General features: G+C 34.8%; 3 protein-coding genes across 3 annotated transcripts; 2 read left to right on the top strand and 1 right to left on the bottom strand.

Annotated features, from left to right (window-relative positions):
- Positions 1 to 102: 102 nt before the first annotated feature.
- Positions 103 to 1,440, top strand: LOC111781028 (uncharacterized). Its single transcript, XM_023661423.2, has 4 exons — positions 103 to 452; positions 759 to 869; positions 970 to 1,050; positions 1,145 to 1,440. The coding sequence occupies exons 1-4, from the start codon at positions 219 to 221 to the stop codon at positions 1,217 to 1,219; spliced, it is 501 nt and encodes a 166-aa protein (XP_023517191.2). The 5' UTR covers positions 103 to 218; the 3' UTR covers positions 1,220 to 1,440.
- Positions 1,441 to 9,626: 8,186 nt separating this feature from the next.
- Positions 9,627 to 12,612, top strand: LOC111781783 (uncharacterized). Its single transcript, XM_023662481.2, has 3 exons — positions 9,627 to 10,525; positions 11,742 to 11,934; positions 12,017 to 12,612. Exons 1-3 carry the CDS (start codon positions 9,758 to 9,760, stop codon positions 12,508 to 12,510), a joined length of 1,455 nt encoding a protein of 484 aa, XP_023518249.2. The 5' UTR covers positions 9,627 to 9,757; the 3' UTR covers positions 12,511 to 12,612.
- A 1,790-nt stretch (positions 12,613 to 14,402) lies between these two features.
- LOC111781867 (fructose-bisphosphate aldolase 6, cytosolic) lies at positions 14,403 to 16,841 on the bottom strand. The gene is made up of 3 exons (XM_023662594.2): positions 16,688 to 16,841; positions 15,681 to 15,908; positions 14,403 to 15,574 (listed from the first exon to the last, which is right to left on the bottom strand). Exons 1-3 carry the CDS (start codon positions 16,713 to 16,715, stop codon positions 14,754 to 14,756), a joined length of 1,077 nt encoding a protein of 358 aa, XP_023518362.1. The 5' UTR covers positions 16,716 to 16,841; the 3' UTR covers positions 14,403 to 14,753.
- Between the last annotated feature and the right edge of the window lie 2,248 nt (positions 16,842 to 19,089).

Below are 19,089 nucleotides of genomic sequence, written 5' to 3'. Positions count from 1 at the left end.
GGTAAATTTTTAATTTTTGGCCCCAAAAAGGCCGTTTTCCGGAGGTAATCCAAGGGTCAGAATTTGAAGATGGGGAAGAACAGATTATAAAAAAAACAAAAAGGAAAGAAAAATGAGCAGCTCATGAAAGGAAAGGGAAGGGAGTTCATAGTTCATTCATACAACCAACAAAGAGACAAGAACGCTTCCTCTCAAAAAATCGAGAGAAAAAGTTGAAGATGCAGCAGGCGGAGCAAAATCCACAGCACCAGCAGCTTCAATTGATGTTACAGAATTCTGGAAATTTTAGTTTCAGTAGCAAAGACGATGAAGAGATGTCCAAATCGGCGCTTTCGGCTTTTAGGGAGAAGGAAGAGGAGATCGAGCGGATGAGGGCCGAAGTTCAGCAGAAACTTCAAGCTCGACTCGGCCGTGTCGAGGAAGAAAACAGGCGTTTGGCTTCCATTCGAGAGGTCTTCTCTTTCCTTACACATAAACCCTAACTAATTAACCTCTTCGTTTTTCTTTTCTCTGTTTCATCTCTGCAATAACTGCTATCAATTTCTAATTTCTTTCCGGTGTTCTTTTCAATTTTGCGAAATTCAACATCTGACCTAGAAAATCTTCTGCTGCTAGTTTGCGCTTTCCGAAATCGAATCGAAACCCCTAAATTCAACCGCTAAATCGTACTTCATTCTTTATTACCTTAAATTACAAGTAAACTAGTAGTTAGGATGACTGGATAAAGAATTTAATAGCCTGAAGGGAATCATGAACAGGAACTTGAAGCAATAGCGGATCCAATGAGGAAAGAAATCGGACAGATTCGTAAGAGAATTGATGCAGTAAACAAGGAATTAAAACCACTAGGACAAACATGCCAGAAAAGGGTAATCCCCTTTTTTCTTCTTACAATCTTTCTCACAAGTTATTCCAAAGAGACAAACATTTTTGAAACCTTTTAAGATCTGGAATTGTTGTGTATAACAGGAGAAGGAATACAAAGATGCCCTTGATGCCTTCAATGAAAAGAACAGCGAGAAAGTACAATTAGTATCAAAACTAATGGAGGTTAGTCTCATAAATTCTGAAATTCTCTCTTCTGGGAACATTGAATTTAATATGAACACAGAGGTATTGTTTGTTGTGATTATGATGATATTAGATGGTTGGTGAAAGTGAAAGGCTGAGGCTGAGGAGGTTGGAAGAACTGAGTAAGCATGTGGACAACACTTCCTAATTTGATTCATCTGTTTGTAGCCCTTTGTGGTATGTGCTTAACTCTCTGTCTATGTCTGTATTATGGGTGTTTTACTTTAACCACTGTCTTATATTTTGATTTCATTTTGGTTTAGTTTACTTCACTTGAACCAACATTCATAACTTAGGGTAACCACTGTCTTATATGTATGTATTGCTTTTAACTAATACAAAGATATATTGTATTTAAACTTTTCATCATTTGCCATGCATTCTTTAGAAAACATATAGAATTTGATATACAAAGTATTCCATTTCTTTATTTTTCCCTCGGTTTTGGTTTGTTTGATGAGCTCGATTTATTATTAATTTGAGCATAGTTGAGTGGATCGGTTCATACACAAATTACCATTTTAAAGGTAGATGATTTGGTTTCGATATAATATAAAGCAGCTCATAGGGCCCTAATTCTCTGGAAAAAAAAAAACAAAATGTTAAATTGGGGCAAGCCCTAACAAAGGCCACACTCCAAATATTGCATTGGGTCAAGCCCTAGTTTGTTCCTGCATGTGTTAGCTACCATTTGTTCTTCGTTGTTTTATGTTTTATGTTATTTTGAAATAATATTTTGTTGTTATATTTTGAAATAAATAGTGGAGTCTTAGAGTTATTTTAATAATTGATTTTATATAGAATTAAAACTATGGAGACCAATTTTATGGACTAATTATAACCTTGTTGAATATATCATATGCTAATTATTGGAATTTGGTTGGTATATTAGATCTTTTCTTTTTTTTTTTTTTTCTTTTTTTTTTTTTTTTTTTTTTTTTTTACTGAGAAAAACACATTAAATGTTGTTCATACATTTGTGTTAATGTTATTTAAATAATTGTTTTTTCTTTTTTCAAATTAAATGATAGGAATTGAGAACTCAACTTGAATTTTAAAGGTTGGTTTGAGTTAGATTTTTTTTTAAGGCCTGAATGGATTCGGGTTTGGTACGAGTTTAGTGTGCAAAGGACTGGGTCAACCTGATCGTGCCCAATTACGTGAAGAAATAGAGAAAAAATAGAAGAGGAGTTGAAACCAAGTCCAAGCCTAACCCACGTTCTTCTTCCTCTGCCTAGGTCTAGCAAATTACTTCGATAGGCTGGGCCAACCCAATTACTCCTCGTCGTTCCTTATTCGTTCTTTCTCGCACTCGACTCGCTACTTGCCATTTTCTCCTTTCGTTCTTTTTTACTCACCTCACCAAGACTGACGTGAAGCTACTCTCTACTTCTTTCATTCTTCTTCTTCCTCCGTCGTGCATTCCTACTTTTTATTTGCTTTTTGGATGAAAATCTTCTACCTAAACCACCTAAAAATAAAATAAAAAATTACCTCAATCCGACTCATGTATACTCGATATTTGGAATAAGAGTTTCAAATTTTTGATATCTTAATTGAGAGTACGTGTTAATTGACCGCACTAAATTAGTCCCATTTTGGCAATAAAAAAAAAATTAAATCATATATTTGAATCCTCAACCAAGAAATGTTCATTTACTTTTTAAAGGCTTCTTTATGTTTTGTTATTAAAAAATAAATAAAGGAGAAAATATATTAGTGTGTTTTGGCATGACATGTTTCTTTTAATTAAAGTGGTTTGTCAAAAGATTCTCTCTCGTAGATATTTTGAGATGTGAACATAATCAATTTTATAAAAAAAAAAAATATAATATTAATAAACAAACTACTCCTTAAACATAATAAATCGTGTTCTTTGTGTTGCCATTACAATGAGTTTTTTTTTTTTTTTTTTTTAATTTATTTATTTATTTATTTATTTATTTATTTATTTATTTATTATTATTATAAATAAAACACCATCCATTCTAAATTTAAATTATTAACTTTTAAGAAAAAGTTGGGAAATAGTTAATAAGTCTATTTTTTATGTTAAAATATTATAAGAATGAAAATAATTAGAACCACTAAAACCCATTGCTAGAACATTACATATCATTATCGTCAAGTCAACCTCCCGATCTTAAAACGCATTTGTTAGGGAGAGATTTACACATACTTATAAAGAGTGTTTAGTTTCCCTCTCCAACCAATGTGGTATCTCACAATAATATCTTTTATTGTACTTATTATTACAGTACGATTGAAGGTAATATCATAAAAAAATTTGAGATTTAGAGGAAAATAATACTATGATTGTTATTCATATTAGGTTTGTTCTAAGCCCTACAAAATAATATATATAACAAGAAATGAAGAAGAAAATGAGAGAAGAACCGACAAAGGGCCACAAGGTCCCATTACTTAGAAGCTCACAAACAACACAAGGCATCATCATTTTGTCCCAATACTTGAATGTTCATATAAATGCCATTTTTTTTTTAATTTTTTATTTACCAAAAATTTGTGGGAAAATCCATTTCCCATATCCTATGATTTAGATTTGTGGGTGTTTTTTGTGTCCTTTCTCTCTTTAATTTATATAATATATATATATATATATATATATATATATATATATATATATATATATATATATATATATATATATATATATAAAGAAGACCTAATTGTACAAGAAAATGGCATATCACATGCCTTGGCATTACTTCTCCATTTTGCAACCCACAATTATTATTTTCATTGCTTTTTGAAAAAATGAGTCAAATCAAACAAAAATCCATTCATTCAATTTATTTGATTCATTGAATGTGCCCCCTCAGAGAAATGTAGATATAGCGTATAATAATGTATAATATTGTTCACGATCTTCTCTTATTTAGTCTATGTGATCGATAAAGAATATGAAAATTAAAAAAAAAAAAATAGTTAAAAACAATGGATCGAGACATTTTTGAAAAAATAAAGTCTAGAGAACTTATATATATTTGTTTGTTTTTATAGGTATAAAAAGCGGGATTATGGTAGGGAACACAATTCTCGTCTCTTACCCCGTTTATCAGATGGGGATTCCCCATCTCATTCTGGACAGGTTTCCACGAAGTCCTAGCCCTGTCGGATAAATAGATATCTCTGTGTACGTACGAAAGGTTACTTCTAAAAAAATTTACTGAGAAACATGTGAATGAAGATAAAGTAAGTAGAAAGGACCCGTGTTAGTTTATGGGAATAGAAGCGATAAATAAGTAAATGTTGTTGAAATAGAAGAAAAGAGGATCCAAATACAACACTTTTATGTCTCTCTTATTAGCATTGCAATTTAGAATCCTATGTAAAAGCGAAGAGGGGACAAAAGTCCGACCATTTCTGATAAAACGATGTCGTCTTCAATTTTACACGTGGAATTCAATAACTAAATGACGTCCCTTCTCCAACCCCCCATTTTGACCGTCTCAATCAACTCTCTTCCAAACGGTAAATTAATTATTAAAAAAAAAAAAAAAAAAAACGTGCTTAAACTTTTTTAGAAAAGTTAAAATATCTTTAAATTTTTTTAAAAATTATTATTAAACTTTTATTTACACCTCATCATCTTCCTCTCGTCTATTTCAACTTATGACTCAACAATTTTTAGGTAAAGGTAAAACGTCACCGATGACAGTGAATGCAAGAATGACCATGGGAGTTAAGATAGGACGGTAATATGCATTGTTTTCAGTTAGTAGTTTCAGAGGTGGCTTTTCATTTTCGTGCTCAAAGATTATGCTAAGGTTTTATTTTGACGATATTATTTCTATTTCTTGTTTTAAATTAAGCGTATAAGTCCATGTCTTCGTTTGAAATGTTATTAAAATCATGCATGTAGTGACGTCTTTGATCTAAGTAAGAAAATTAGGGGTATTACAATTGGTATCAGAGCACTAGGTTTTTAGATTCTGTAGACCGGCTAATTTCATGGTCTTTTAACAGATATATCGTCACTTTTAGGTATGATTTTTAAAAATAATAATTGCTTTTGTTAAATATTGTATGTTGTTGGTCGATTATGATAATGTAAAGTTTAGCATGTTATGTTATTATGTTTGCATGTTGAGAAGAGTATGTCATATATGTTATTATACAAGTTGAGTGTTATAGACTTAGTACGTTATGTGTTTAATAGAGATTATGTCACCTAGAGGTCGAGGAAGAGGGCATAGAAGACGACCCCCCTGTTAGGGGTAGAAGAAGTTCGGTCCACGATAAATCGACCTAATAAAGCGGTGTCACCCCCACTGTCAGGGGTGCCTCAAGTCACACCAGATCCCACAACCGCTCTAATGTGCGAATCATGACAAACGGTTATGCAAATAGTTGCAACTACTCAACAAACTAACACTTCGCCATTAATCAGAAACACAAGATACCTATGAGACTTCATGGATGTGACCCTCGTACCTTTAATGGGACTGCAGAGGATCCAACCGTAGCACATATGTGGTTGATGTGAAAAGAGACCGTGCTTAGGTTGATGAATTGCCCAAGGCGATGCAGAGTTACGGTAAGAGTCCACTTGCGAGGCTCTTAGTCTCGAAGGAGGTGTAAGCTCGTGGTTGGAATTTAAGGATGCCTTTTGTGCAGAATATTACCCAAGGGCAACTCAACTTCACAAACAGCAAAAGTTCACACAACTGACTAAAAGAGGACGTTCAATCACAACATATGCAAGGGAATTCATGAGAACGAAACGATTTTCTCCAGAGTTGGTTGACACCGAACTTAAACTAGCGCAAAGGTTCGTCTTAGGTTTGGACAAAAGAATCCACAGTACTGTCGAAACAATAGTGCCTACTATTATTGTCGCCCTGAGAGCAGCTAAAGCAACAAAAGGTAATATAAATGGAAAATCTCGGTGACCCCCTCCATCGACCGTCGTTGTGGAACAGAAGCGACGATATGATTAGATTGATCCTCACGATCAACCTCCTACGCAGTCACAGCGGCCACCTTACAAATATTGTAGGGATCCTAGGCATGGTCAGCAACCAGGCCGACATGAGACTAGAAAAATGAAAGGCCTCAATGCAATGAATACAGTACGTTACAAGAACTAACAATTTAAGAAATGATTTCAGAGACGGATAAGCTCTCACTTCTCAAATATAATATTATATTTAGAAATGATTAGTTGTCTTAATTATGAAACGAAACCATATTCTTAAATGATTAGACATTAAACACATATTTAAGGTAGCACCCATTAATGATGAAGATTCCATATAAGATTTATATAATTATTTATGATAATAAAGTGGTAAAAATAAAGAAAAAGACATATTTAATTAATTTGGAAATGATGGGCAAAATCATAACATAAAAGCTTCTTCTTCAACTTTTTCAAATTAAAGATAAAAAGCTAAAGAAATAAATGAGGGGATATAAAGTTAAAGGTAGCTCTATTAATTATTTAATTCATCATTTTGGAATCATATTTTACATTATATTGTTACTACTCCAACCCAAACCCATCATCTTCCCAACCACTCTTACCTACCACAATGGGTTGCTTTTTCATGATTGGTAACCAGCACGGTTTGAGTTCGGTTGAATTTGGTTCAGTTCACGAGTGGTGAATGAACACGACTCTCTACAATGGTACGATATTGTCTACTTTGAGCATAAGAGCTCATGTTTTTGCCTCATTACTAATGAAAATAGTATTCTTTGACTATAAACCCATGATCATTTTCTAAATTAATCGATGTGTGACTTTCATCTACACCATTAAAGTGAACTAAAAAAAGTAAAAAGAAGTAAAAAGTAAAAAGTAAAAAGTAAGAAGATGGAGATGAAATAAAGGGGGTAAAAGTAAAAAGAAGGGCACCAATTTGCAATGATTATTAAATGGAAAGGAGGTGGTTGACTCGACAAAAACGACACATTAAAAGCAAAAACGACACATAAAAAGCAAAAACTCGGTTTTCCACCCTATTTTAAATTCTTTAAACCTTACTTTAAATAGAATTCTACAACCCTCATCATATCGCCCATTCCTCGTGCACAAAAAGTTTACAACTTTAGTTTTCAATTTATAGTTTTAAATATAATTGTTTCAATCATGCTTCAAACGTCAACTAAATCCCTTAAAGTCGACCCTCGAGTAGTGTGATCGACCCCATGAGAATCACCCAGACTAAGATTCGAGTCTGTACCATGATTAATGAAGGGCCTAAAGAGGAATGATTTTAATCGAGTAACGGTCTACGTGGGTACCTCTTTTATATTAAAAAAAATTATTGACAATTAGACCACGACATTTCAATTTCTTTGATGGGTTCTTTCACCGTTAATTTTCACGAGCCCTTTTATAAACTATTTTAGAGAGTCGTTATTCCTAACATGTTATCAAAGTTACGTTCGAGAGTAGTAGTAAATAAGATTTGTTTATTTATTTATTTATTTATTTATTTATTTATTTATTTATGGAGATGATGGAGGTCAAAATGGCTGGGAAAACTTGGAAGTGGTCAAATATCCGACCCGGCTGCCCATTTGTCGGCTTTCCCCAATTTCTCTGTTTCTTCCTTTTGTCGTTTTCCTATTTCTTCTTCTTCTCATGCTCTTTTTTCACGTGTTTATTTAGTTTTTCTTTTTTTTTTATTTTTAAAATAATTTAATACATCTCTAATTTTTTTTTACTTTTAACATTTTAATTTTGTCTTTATTAAAAAAAATAATTGAATAAAAAAAGTATTTATGGAAGTTTTTTAATTTACAAATAATAAGAATTCCACGTGGACAGCAGTAAAGAGGAAGTTTTTATCCTTCAATATTACCTTTACGGTTGCATTAAATTAACATCACACGTGTCAATGCTCCCATTGGTTCTTTTTTATTTTTATTTTTTGCATTTAAAAAATTAAAATCACACAACTTGCCTTTGCATGGAGACCCTCAATATTCGAATCCTATTTTGTCTTCTAATGGAAATTTCTAAATTCACTTACTATTTAATTGTAGATAAAATTAATAATATTAATTAATTAATTAATTTTTAGTTCATTAACTTAAAAAATATTAAATGAATTATTATTTATTACATACAAAAATGTTTAAAAATTATAGATTTATTAGATTTTTTAAAAAAAAAATGTTTATAAATTTAGTAGATACAATTAAATAATAAAATATTTATTTTGCACCATCTTAAATATTTTTATTGTTTAATTAGTTGAAATTAGTATTTAAAAGTAAATAAAATAAATAAAAAAAATCGAAAAAGTGAGACAAAATTTGATGGGATGCTCCTTTTAAGATACATTGAAATACAAAATAGAAAATAGAAAATGTAAAATTTATTAAGAAAGGACAAAAACACCATCATTTTCATCATCATTCGCAAAAACAATTCAATTTCTCGTAACCTTTAAATGTCATTAAATAAATGAGGAGACCATAAACAAAATAAACAAAATTATCGAGCATATAGTAAAAGTTTGTATGTGAAAGTATCGATTTTATTTTATTTTAAAAATGAGTCACTTGATTGTGACCTGCATTGGAATAGAATCGTGTGGCTCGACTCTAATTGTGTGAGATTCTACGTCAGTTGAAGAAGGGAAACTAAATATTTTTTATAAGAGTGTGAGTTTTAAAACCTTCAGGAAAAGCTCGAAAGTAGATGCGATCTTGAGGGGAAACTCGAATGACGTGAAAATATCTGTTAGCGAATGACGTGAGACACTGATCTGAGTAGGGTTAGTTGTTCTCCATAGTAGATGCAATCTTGAGGGGAAGCTCGAAAGTATTAGCTCAAAGAAGAAAATATCTGTTAGCGGTGGGTTTGAGGTACTATAAAACGATCATCTAATATGTACGCGTATATATATAGGAATTAAAAACATGGTCCAAATTGAAGCTATGAAACATTTTATATTTTAAAAAATAAAACATTTTAATAAATTTAATAATATTTTTAAAAATATAATATAATATAATATAATAAATTTATTGGGATGAAGAATCTAGCTTGGAGGAAATCTCTCTCGGTAAGAGTCCAACTCACCGTGAGTAGAAATTGTTCATTTTGGCCCGTTACATATCATCGTCAATATCACAATTTTAGAACGCGTCCACTATGGAGAGAGTCTAGCCCTACTCCATTTAGTGCCTCGCACCATTCGGTGACTGACTTTGATACCATTTGTAACAATCCAAGTCCACCGCTAGCAGAAATTATCTATTTTGGCTCGTTAGATGAAAAATTTTCATCCCGAACAAGAGAGGTCCTGCATGGTAAATAGACATCTGAAACCGATCTTTTTAATATTAAAATTTCTTTCTCTCACATAAAAAATAAAGATGAGTGAGAAAGAAGGCCTCCATTTATTATTATTATTATTATTATTATTATTATTATTTTAATTTAGTTAATTGCATGCTGTACCTTGTGGTCTGTGGATAGCAATGCATGGAATCTTTCTTCAACAACTCTCTTCCTAATTTAATTTCCATTAATACATTAAAAAAAAAAAAAAGAAAACAATTAACACTTTAATATAATCTTAATTCCTCTGTTCTTCTTATAATCCCACAAATTTGTTACCCTTTTTAAATCCCCCAACTCTCCTCTTCCTCTTCAATCTCTTCAAAATCGCTATCCATTGGCTTCTAATTTCCTCCATTCATGATGCCTCACAAGCCCTTGCACGAGTTACTGCAACAGGATCAAGAGCCCTTCCATTTGAACAGATACATCGCCGACAAACGCGTTGATCTCAAAAGGGTTTCGCCTAAAACTGATTTACAGCTCAAGAAACGAAAACCCATTTCGTCAAATTCTGTTTTCCGGGGAGATTTTTGCAGAAATGGTTGTTTTAAATCATTCCAGCCCTCGCCGGAGCTCCGGAAATCTCCCCTGTTTGAGTTTCGTTCGCCGGCCAGAAATAGAAATAGCCCTAATGCGATTTTCCTCCATGTTCCGGCTAGAACGGCGGCGTTGCTTCTTGAAGCTGCTTTAAAGATTCATAAACAGAAATCGACAGCGAAATCTAAGAAAACCCAGATTAAGAATCAAGGGCTTGCGCGATTTGGGTCGGTTTTGAAGAGATTAACTCTTCGAAATCGAAACAACACTGACCGTGAAACGGAAGGTTGTGATAATGGCGGCGATTTAGCGTCGTTTGGGCATAGAAAAAGCGCCATTAGAAGGAAAATAACGCAGGGGGAGACGAGTTCTTATAATGGAAGGTCTAGCTATGGATTCTGGTCGGAAACCAACGAAGAAGTAAGATCAATGGATTTGGGGACTTCTTGTAGTAGCCAATCTGTGGATTCAGGGGAAGATTTCTGTGAGAGCCCTTTCCGATTTGTTCTTCAGCGAAGCCCCTCGTATGGTTGCCGGACGCCGGATTTTCTGTCGCCGGCGGCCTCTCCTTGTCGCCGTAACAAAGAGGTTTGAAAATTTACTCTTGACATTAAATGCTGTGTGTGTTCTTGATAGTACTCTTAAGCATATCTCTGCAATTTTGATTGTTTTTTCCTTTTTTTACTTTCTTTGTGGAGTTGAGAGTGTGTCGGGTTGAAAAACTATTTGCGTCAAACAGACAAAACCCATTATGTTTTTTGCAGGATGAATTTATGAGCAATTCTTTTGAACTGTTGTTTGATCGTAAGTGATTAGACAAATGGTTATTTGGTTAAACCCTTGAAAGTTCATCTGGATGGTTGACAAAATGATTAGCTGATTGGGGTTTTTATGCTCTACTTATCACTCAATTGACTGAATTAGGCTTATTATTTGAAGTTTCTATTGTGTAAGATCGGAGAATTGAGTAGAGAATTTGTGTCGGCCCCGGCCTCCGCCCTAGTCCACAGCTAGCATATATTGTCCTCGAGGGTTTTAAAACGTGTATACTAGGGAGAAGTTTCACACTCTTATAAAAATGTTTTGTTCTCCTCCCCACCGGATGTGGAATCTCACAATCTATCCCTTTTGGGTTCTAGCGTTCTTGCTGGCACTCGTTCCCTTCTCCAATCGATGTGGGACCCCTTAATCCAACCTCAATTGGGGCCAAGTGTCCTTGCTGTCGCACAGCCTTGTGTTCACCTTTTTCGGGACTTAGCCTTCTTGTTGGCATATCGCCCTGTGTCTAAATCTGATACCATTTGTAATAGCCCAAGTCCACTACTAGAAGATATTGTCCTCTTTGGGCTTTCTATTTCAAGCTTCCCCTTAATGTTTTTAAAACGCGTCTGATCGTGAGAAGTTTCCACACCCTGATAAGAATGTTTCGTTCTCCTCCTCACTCGATATGGGATCTCACCATCCATCCTTCTTCAGGGCCTAGCGTCCTCGCTGACATTCGTTCCATTCTCCCATCGATGTGGGACCCCCCAATCTACCCCCTTCGAGGCCCAACGTCCTTGCTGGCACACAGCCTCGTGTCCAACCCCTTTTGAGCTTGGCCTCCTCGTTGGCACATCACACGGTGTTTGGCTCTGGTACCATTTGTAACGCCCCAAACCCACCACTAGCAGATATTCTCCTCTTTGGGCTTTCTCTTTTGAGCTTTCCTTGAGGTTAAAACCCTTCTGATAGGGGATTTCATGCCATCCGTATTTCCATCACCCGGATTTGTCTTTTGAACTTTGTTTGAATGTTTGTACAGGATGAAACAGTAAACAGTGAAGAAAGCTTGAAGAAATTTCAGGTGGAAGAAGATGAAGAAGATAAGGAGCAATGTAGTCCCGTGTCTGTATTGGATGGTCCCTTCGACGACACATACGATGAACGGCGTGACAACCGGGATGGGGACGGGGACATAGATTACAATTTGGAATGCAGCTATGCAACAGTCCAAAGTAAGTAGATTTAGTATTGTAAAGACTCCTCAGCCATAATTTTCCTTACCATGTTTCTGATTCCCATTTCTACACATATTAGGAACAAAGCAGCAACTATTAAACAAGCTTCGAAGATTCGAGAGACTTGCCGACTTGGACCCGATCGAGCTCGAGAAAATAATTCAAGAGGAAGAGGAAGAAGAAGAAGAAGAGCTAGAAAACTACAAAGAGTCAGTTCAATGGGATAACGCATACGACATCGAACGTTTCGTGAAAGAGGTTGCAAACAATGCAAGCTCCCAACCTCGAGACATGAGGAAACTCGTCATGGATCTCATTGCGGAAGAAGAGGCGAAACGAAGCGATCTCGACGCGAGAGAGGAGGTTATACAGAGGGTTTGCAAGAGGTTGGAGGAGTGGGAAGTGGTGGAATTGAACACCATTGAGATGATGGTGGAGGAAGATCTAAGGAAGGAGGTTGGGGAGTGGAAGAAGGAGGAGGAGGAGGAGAGGAGAGGGGGGGCCGCCATGGATTTGGAGCTTGCAATTTTCAGTGTGTTGGTGGAGGAATTGGCTGTGGAACTTGCTTGTTGAAATTATGTATATAGGAGAGGAGGGTGGTGGTGGTGGTGGTGGTGGTGGTGGTGGTGGTGTATGAATATTTGATGTATATTATTACATATCTTTCATATCTAAGCATTTCATTTAATTAATCATATGCTACAATAATCCCTCTTTCAATTAAAAGATTATTATATAAACTCATGCTTATTTTGATCTAATGGAATATGAAAACCTCACAAGTAGGGACTTTGGAGAGAATAAACGTTAGGAATTTGGAGTTGTACTAGTCTTCTTCGACTAACCTAGTTCATCGATAGCAGATATTGTCATTTTTGGACTTATCTGAGATTTTTACAACACTAGGGAGAAGTTTCTGTACTCGAATGAGATGAGATCTTACCGTTCATAGGTTGGGATGCAAATTTTTTTGAACCAACTTGAACTTTTGGGTTTAGATTGGTTGAGTGGGTGACCCAAACAACTTGAATAGAGTTTGAATAGCTTAATTAGTACAACAAAGGGACTGAAAATCCTCGTATTACCGGTTCAAATCCGCTATTGACATACTTATTGTTTAAAATTATTTTAAAAAAAACACATTCGTCATAACACATTACTAATATTGGTTACAAACGGTTACAAACCTAAAATATTTATAATATTCATTATTCACAATTGTTAAGTTCTCGAATCATATGAACACTTCTAATTATACTGGTAGAGCAAAGGTCCAGACTAAGTAGACTAGAACTCCTAATAGAAAGGTCCAAAGGTCTAGGACCTAGACAATATTTATTAGCCGTTAGGTTAGCAAAGCAAAGGGCACAAATAGGCACCTTAGGTCCTGAAATTAAAAGTGGTGAATGTGGCCGAGGGATTTGTAGTGAATCCATTGTATTTATTAAATATGAGATGCCCCATCCATGCCAGATCAGACATTTGTTTGACCAGTCTTCTGGTTTCTCAAACTTGTGGGCCACCACATGATGTTACGTTGACATGTCATTTCAATTATTCTGATGTGGCAACAACTGAAGAATGGAAGTTATTTGTTGGATGCTGACTCATCATCTTCTTCCTTCTTGATTGGGGCCCACAAGTGTAATTTCGCTATCCCAATAAATATGTTCCCTTAAATGGTCAAACTTGGTAATTAATGGTAATTAATGGAGAACACAAACAACTATGTATGTACGTCATCGCAACTTTCAACAACCCAATTTAATATTCTATTTCTTTAAAACTAATTACCATAAATAAATAAATAAATAACTACTGCTTTTAAAAAAGTATTTGGTGGCCATGGCCATGTGTTAAAAATACCATTTTTAGAGCATAAATCAAAACCACGCCGACTTTAATTATTATTATTTTTTTTTTTTCAGTTTTAAAACACATCTATTACAAAAAAAAAATGGCAGCCTAACATCATTACTGGCCCACCAAAGCATACGAGTGCCAAAATCTCACACACCATTCAGTGCCAAAGCATCATTATTGACACACCAAACACACACCGTTCAGTGCCAAAACATCATTACTGACACACCGCATTTAGTGTCGAACTATCACGGGATCTCACCATCTACCCCTACTATCAAATATTGATATTGTCCACTTCAACCATCCTTACTATCAAATATTGAGATATTGTCCACTACAACCGTCCTTACTACCCATTATGCTAAAAGAAAGCAAACAAGGTACCCTAAAAAAAATTTCATGGAGCCTAACATCCTTGCTGGCACAACCAAGCACACTACACTGCGTGGGATCTCAGAAACCAAGCTCACCACTCAACGTCAGATTCTGACATCAATTGTTGTTGTACCAACATGATGTCACTACTATCAAATATTGATGCCAGCCACATTAAACTTATGTTAAAAAAAAAAAAAAAAGGAAAAAAACTGCAAATAATGTACCCTCGAAAAATTACTATAAAATTCAAATTGCGGCAAAATAAAAGTCCCACCCACAAATGGTGTTATTAACCAATGAAAAAAGCAAAATTACAACACAAAACAGAAGATATTCTTCAGTTGTTGTTCCAACTGAAATGTGAAAAAAAAAAAAAAAAATAGTTTAAAAAAGACCTAACATGGCAACGCTCCTCATGCTTTATTACCAATGCCTACCCCATTACTTGATATTAGCAATGAATTAGAAGAAATGAGAGCTAGCTGCCTCTTCTGATGCCTGAGAATCAATCCAAACACAATATACCGCAACCTTTTTTCTCCCCTAACAAAATATCCAGCCAAAACTCATCATCAATACTTGTAGTTATCGATGTGGAGGCTCTCCGAGGCACCCTCGCTGATCTTAGCATCACCCTTGTAAGTTCCAAGAGTTGCTTCAGAGTTGGCCTTGCACCTCACGAGCAAAGCATCCTGAGCCTTGGGGATGTTTTCATCCTTTCCAGCCCATGCCTTGAGGGTACTCTGTTGCAGAGCACGTCCGAAGGAGAAAGAAAGTGACCATGGCTTCTTTCCCTTCAGTTTGTTCATGGCATTGAGATTGACGGTGGCCTCCTCTTCGCTCTGTCCACCAGACAAGAACACCACAGCAGGAACTGCAGGAGGAACTGTACGCTGAAGGGCACGGACGGTGTACTCAGCGATCACTTCTGGTGCAGCCTTTGCAGCTTTAGATCCTGGAGTAACCATGTTGGGCTTCAACAAGGTTCCTTCCAAGAGGACATGGTGGTCATTTAGAGCCTTGTAGCATGCAGCAAGAACACGTTCTGTTACATCAGCGCACTTGTTGATGTCATGAGAACCATCAACCAAGATCTCAGGCTCAACAATGGGCACAAGACCATTCTCCTGGCAAATGATGGCATATCTAGCCAATCCGTTGGCATTTTCATTGATAGCCAACTGTGATGGTTCGTTATCCCCGATCTTGAGCACAGCACGCCATTTAGCAAAGCGAGCACCAGCTGCATAGTACTTTTGGCAGCGGCCAGCAAGACCATCAAGACCCTGGGTTGTGGTTTCCCCATTGGTTCCAGCAAGCTCAACAGTGCCTACGTCAACCTTAATGCCAGGAAGAACACCACCTTCCTTCAAAACATCAACGAAAGGCTTGCCTGCAAAGTAATATAGGAAATACAAGTTCAGAACCATCGGTCTGTCTATAAGATTCAGAAAGTAAAATCCAAACTATTAAAAAGCCCATGCGAATAGATCAGATACCTGCAGCTGTCTTCTGGTAGAGAGTTTCCTCGAAGAGAATGACTCCACTAAGGTATTGGAGAGCATTAGGAGCAGTGAAAAGGAGCTCACGAAGTGCACGTCTGTTGGTTTCAACATTCTCAACATTGATACTGGCAAAACGCTTTCCAATTGTGCCAGTGGATTCATCAGCAGCTAGAATTCCCTTTCCAGGAGTTCCAATGTAGGCAGCATTGGCAATAAGCTCATCTGCATGGAAGAAAATACGGAAATAATGATAAATAACAGAATGAAGAAACGTCACTTCGAGAATTCCCCAACAAAAGCAGCAAAATACTCAAAGATAAAACATCACGAGGCAGATTCACAAAGGCAGATTCACAAAGTACAATAGAGAATTTGTCCTTCAGGTTAAAACTAAATCCAATAATGTGGTCCACAAATAAAAAGTACAACCTCAACATGAAATAAACCATTTTTATTCATAAGATTTAAATCAGAAGGTTAGTCGACTCAGCCACCAAATTAACTCAAAGACAAAGTTTGGTTTCGTTCTACTGGTATATACTAGTTTCGGTGAAGGTAAGAGAAGTTTGTAGTTATCCATGGATTCATTTCGTATTTAACGGAGAACAAACCTCAAAAACATAGATCTGGACCGCTACCCTGTCGTCGATCTAATCAACAGCTATTCTTTCAGGCAATCGAGAAATTAAGACAATAACGTAAAGAAAACGTCTAAATCTGGTGCCAAACAGACAATTAACATAGTTTCCCGTCACATCAAATGATATAAGCATGAGTTCAGCATCACGAAAAGCGAAAACAATGAATCAAAACACCAAATAAGCAGATCATTCCGGATCCAATTAACAAACAAATAGATCGAGAAAACAAATGTAAGTAAATAAAACATGCAACACTAGATCTGGACATAGAAAGGAAGAAGCAACAGAATTCAGATCGGATATATGAGAGATGAAATGCAGGAAAAAGCTGGTGGAAGAAGAAGAGATGGTGGCAATTACCAGCGTATTTGCCTCTGAAACAAGACATGTTGGATGAGTTCTGAAAGAGAACAAAAATGGAGCTTTCGGAGAAGAGAAAATGGCGATTGGGATGTACGAAAACGAGAAAGGGTTAGGGCTTTTAAGGAGGGCGGAAGCAGCGAGAAAGGTGCCTCGCCACGCACTTTTCAGCATTTGCACGTGACAATCAACTAACGGATCTTTTGTATTGATTTTACATTTCTGCCCTTCATCGGTTGAGCCGTCCCACTTTGTCCAGGAGTCCGGTTTTACTTTTCTTCTTTAAAAAATTAAATTAAATTAAATTAAAGAAAACTATTTTTAAAATATAAAATTAAATAATTGTTTTGATTATTTTTTTTTTAAAAAAAAGAAAAACTATAGATGGAATTAAAAATTGGAGATCGTCACCCTCTATATATTATTGTTAACAATTTTTTTTTATTATAATTATTATTATTTTTAAAACCCATTTGTTTATTTTTTAAGCTAAATTAAATAAAATATTATTAAATTTTGTACCTGTTTCAATAATATTTTAAAACATTATATTTAAATAATTTGCTTTAAAAAAAAAAGCCTTAAAACTTTTTTAAAAACTATTTAACTTATAAAAATGTTTAAAAAATAATTTTAAATTTTCAAAAATTTCATTAAATACTCTTAATTTTTTTTTAAAGCTTCAAAAACACTTAAATTCGTTAACATGGCGAAATTAATATTATAAAAAGTTGGAAAGGATTTATGAGGTATCGATAAAGGATTTTTATCTATATATAAACGTTAATTTTTTTTTTAATGTTTATTTATAAAAGTAGAGGGCGTTAATGTTTCTTTTAAAATTTCATAAATATTTTTTAAACGGTAAGTATTTTTGAACTTTTTAAAAAGATTAAAACGTATTTTTGAAACACTATTATTTTTTAAATAAAGTATTTCCATCCTATTTTTTTTTCAAGATTGAAATTTAAAGTATTTCCATTTTAAAGTATTTTTAAAATAAAAGTATAAAATTTGGAGTATTTTTATTAATTTAATATTATTTTCATAAGCTTATTTGGTGATTGGGTGGAAGAGGAGAGGGTCAAAAGTGGAAATGGAAAACTTCGGTTTAGAGAAGGAAGAAAAAGGAAAGTGGCAGGTGGCAGGTGGCGGTGGGATGGTGGTATTGGTGGTTGTAAAGAGGGAAAACAAAGAGCGCCGCCGTGAGCGGCGGACGTGGTTTTGTTTTCAGGCTTTAGGTGGTATTTCGGTTTTATCCGACACGTCTTGGTTTTGGACACCGACCTCACTTTTCCTTCAAATTCGACCCGACCCGATTCTATGGCCTCAATTTAAAAATAATTATACAAAAATCAACGTAATTTTAAAAGCAATTTAATTTAAATTTCTTAATTGAGTTTCTAAAACTCTAAACTAATTATTCATAAATTAAAACTTTAAAGGGATTTCATTTATATAATCCGTTGAAATTTTGTGTCGGAAAATGGTTGAAATAACAACCAATTACCTAATATTTTGAATTTTTTATTTGTATAAATTAATATAAGTGTCGTTATACATATTTCATAAATTAATATAAATGTCGTTATACATATTTTAAATTCTGATAAAGAACGCGTTGAGTTAGTTGTCATTATTCGCAATGTCAATACAAACATTATGTCATTACCATATATGACAAAAGATGATTTGTTATTGCCTTATATAATAAAGAATTTTTTTTTAATCATATTCGAAAATTATTTTAAAAAAGGATTTAATTGACGTATAAATTGAATATTAAAAAATTTTACTTTACTTTATGTCGTGTGTAGCCATATTTAGGGCATGCTTCAAGTTTCGATAGTCAACTTAGAGAGACATCATGTTTCACATTTCATGCCTAATATTTTATTAAGTTTCCTTTTATGCCCATGAATTTGAACTCTCCAAATTTATCACCGACCTTTCCTTCCACCGACTAGATCTAAAGAGTGATTCAGTCATTACAGCGGGGTGCTTGAAGTGGAGGATGTGTTGTTCCTCTTAGGCTGAACCCTTTCCCGACATCATGATTGAAAGAGGTCAAGGGTTCGAACATGGGTAATACTATTGATTACATGGATTCTTGAGCAATGGACAATTTGAACACTGTATGACCAAATGGTACCAGAAACTTTTCCACAACAAGGAAAAATAAACAATGTGATATCAACAATTTCAAAGCCCGATCAAGAGGTTGACGTAAACAAGGATTGTAATGGATGAGTAATACTATTGATTATATGGATTATGGAGTTCGCAATTTCCTAGGTTAGTTGTTGTATTGTCATGAAGATATTAAACTCGACAACTAGATGCACTCATAAAATTAGAATACTGTAAATGAGACACACAAGTGAGACACAAGACGGTGTACC

This window comes from Cucurbita pepo, chromosome 19 (genome assembly GCF_057944985.1).
Source record: "Cucurbita pepo subsp. pepo isolate OVF chromosome 19, ASM5794498v1, whole genome shotgun sequence".
Classification (NCBI taxonomy): domain Eukaryota; kingdom Viridiplantae; phylum Streptophyta; class Magnoliopsida; order Cucurbitales; family Cucurbitaceae; genus Cucurbita; species Cucurbita pepo.
Note: the sequence above shows the minus strand (reverse complement) of the source record. Positions and strands in the feature narration are given on the sequence as shown.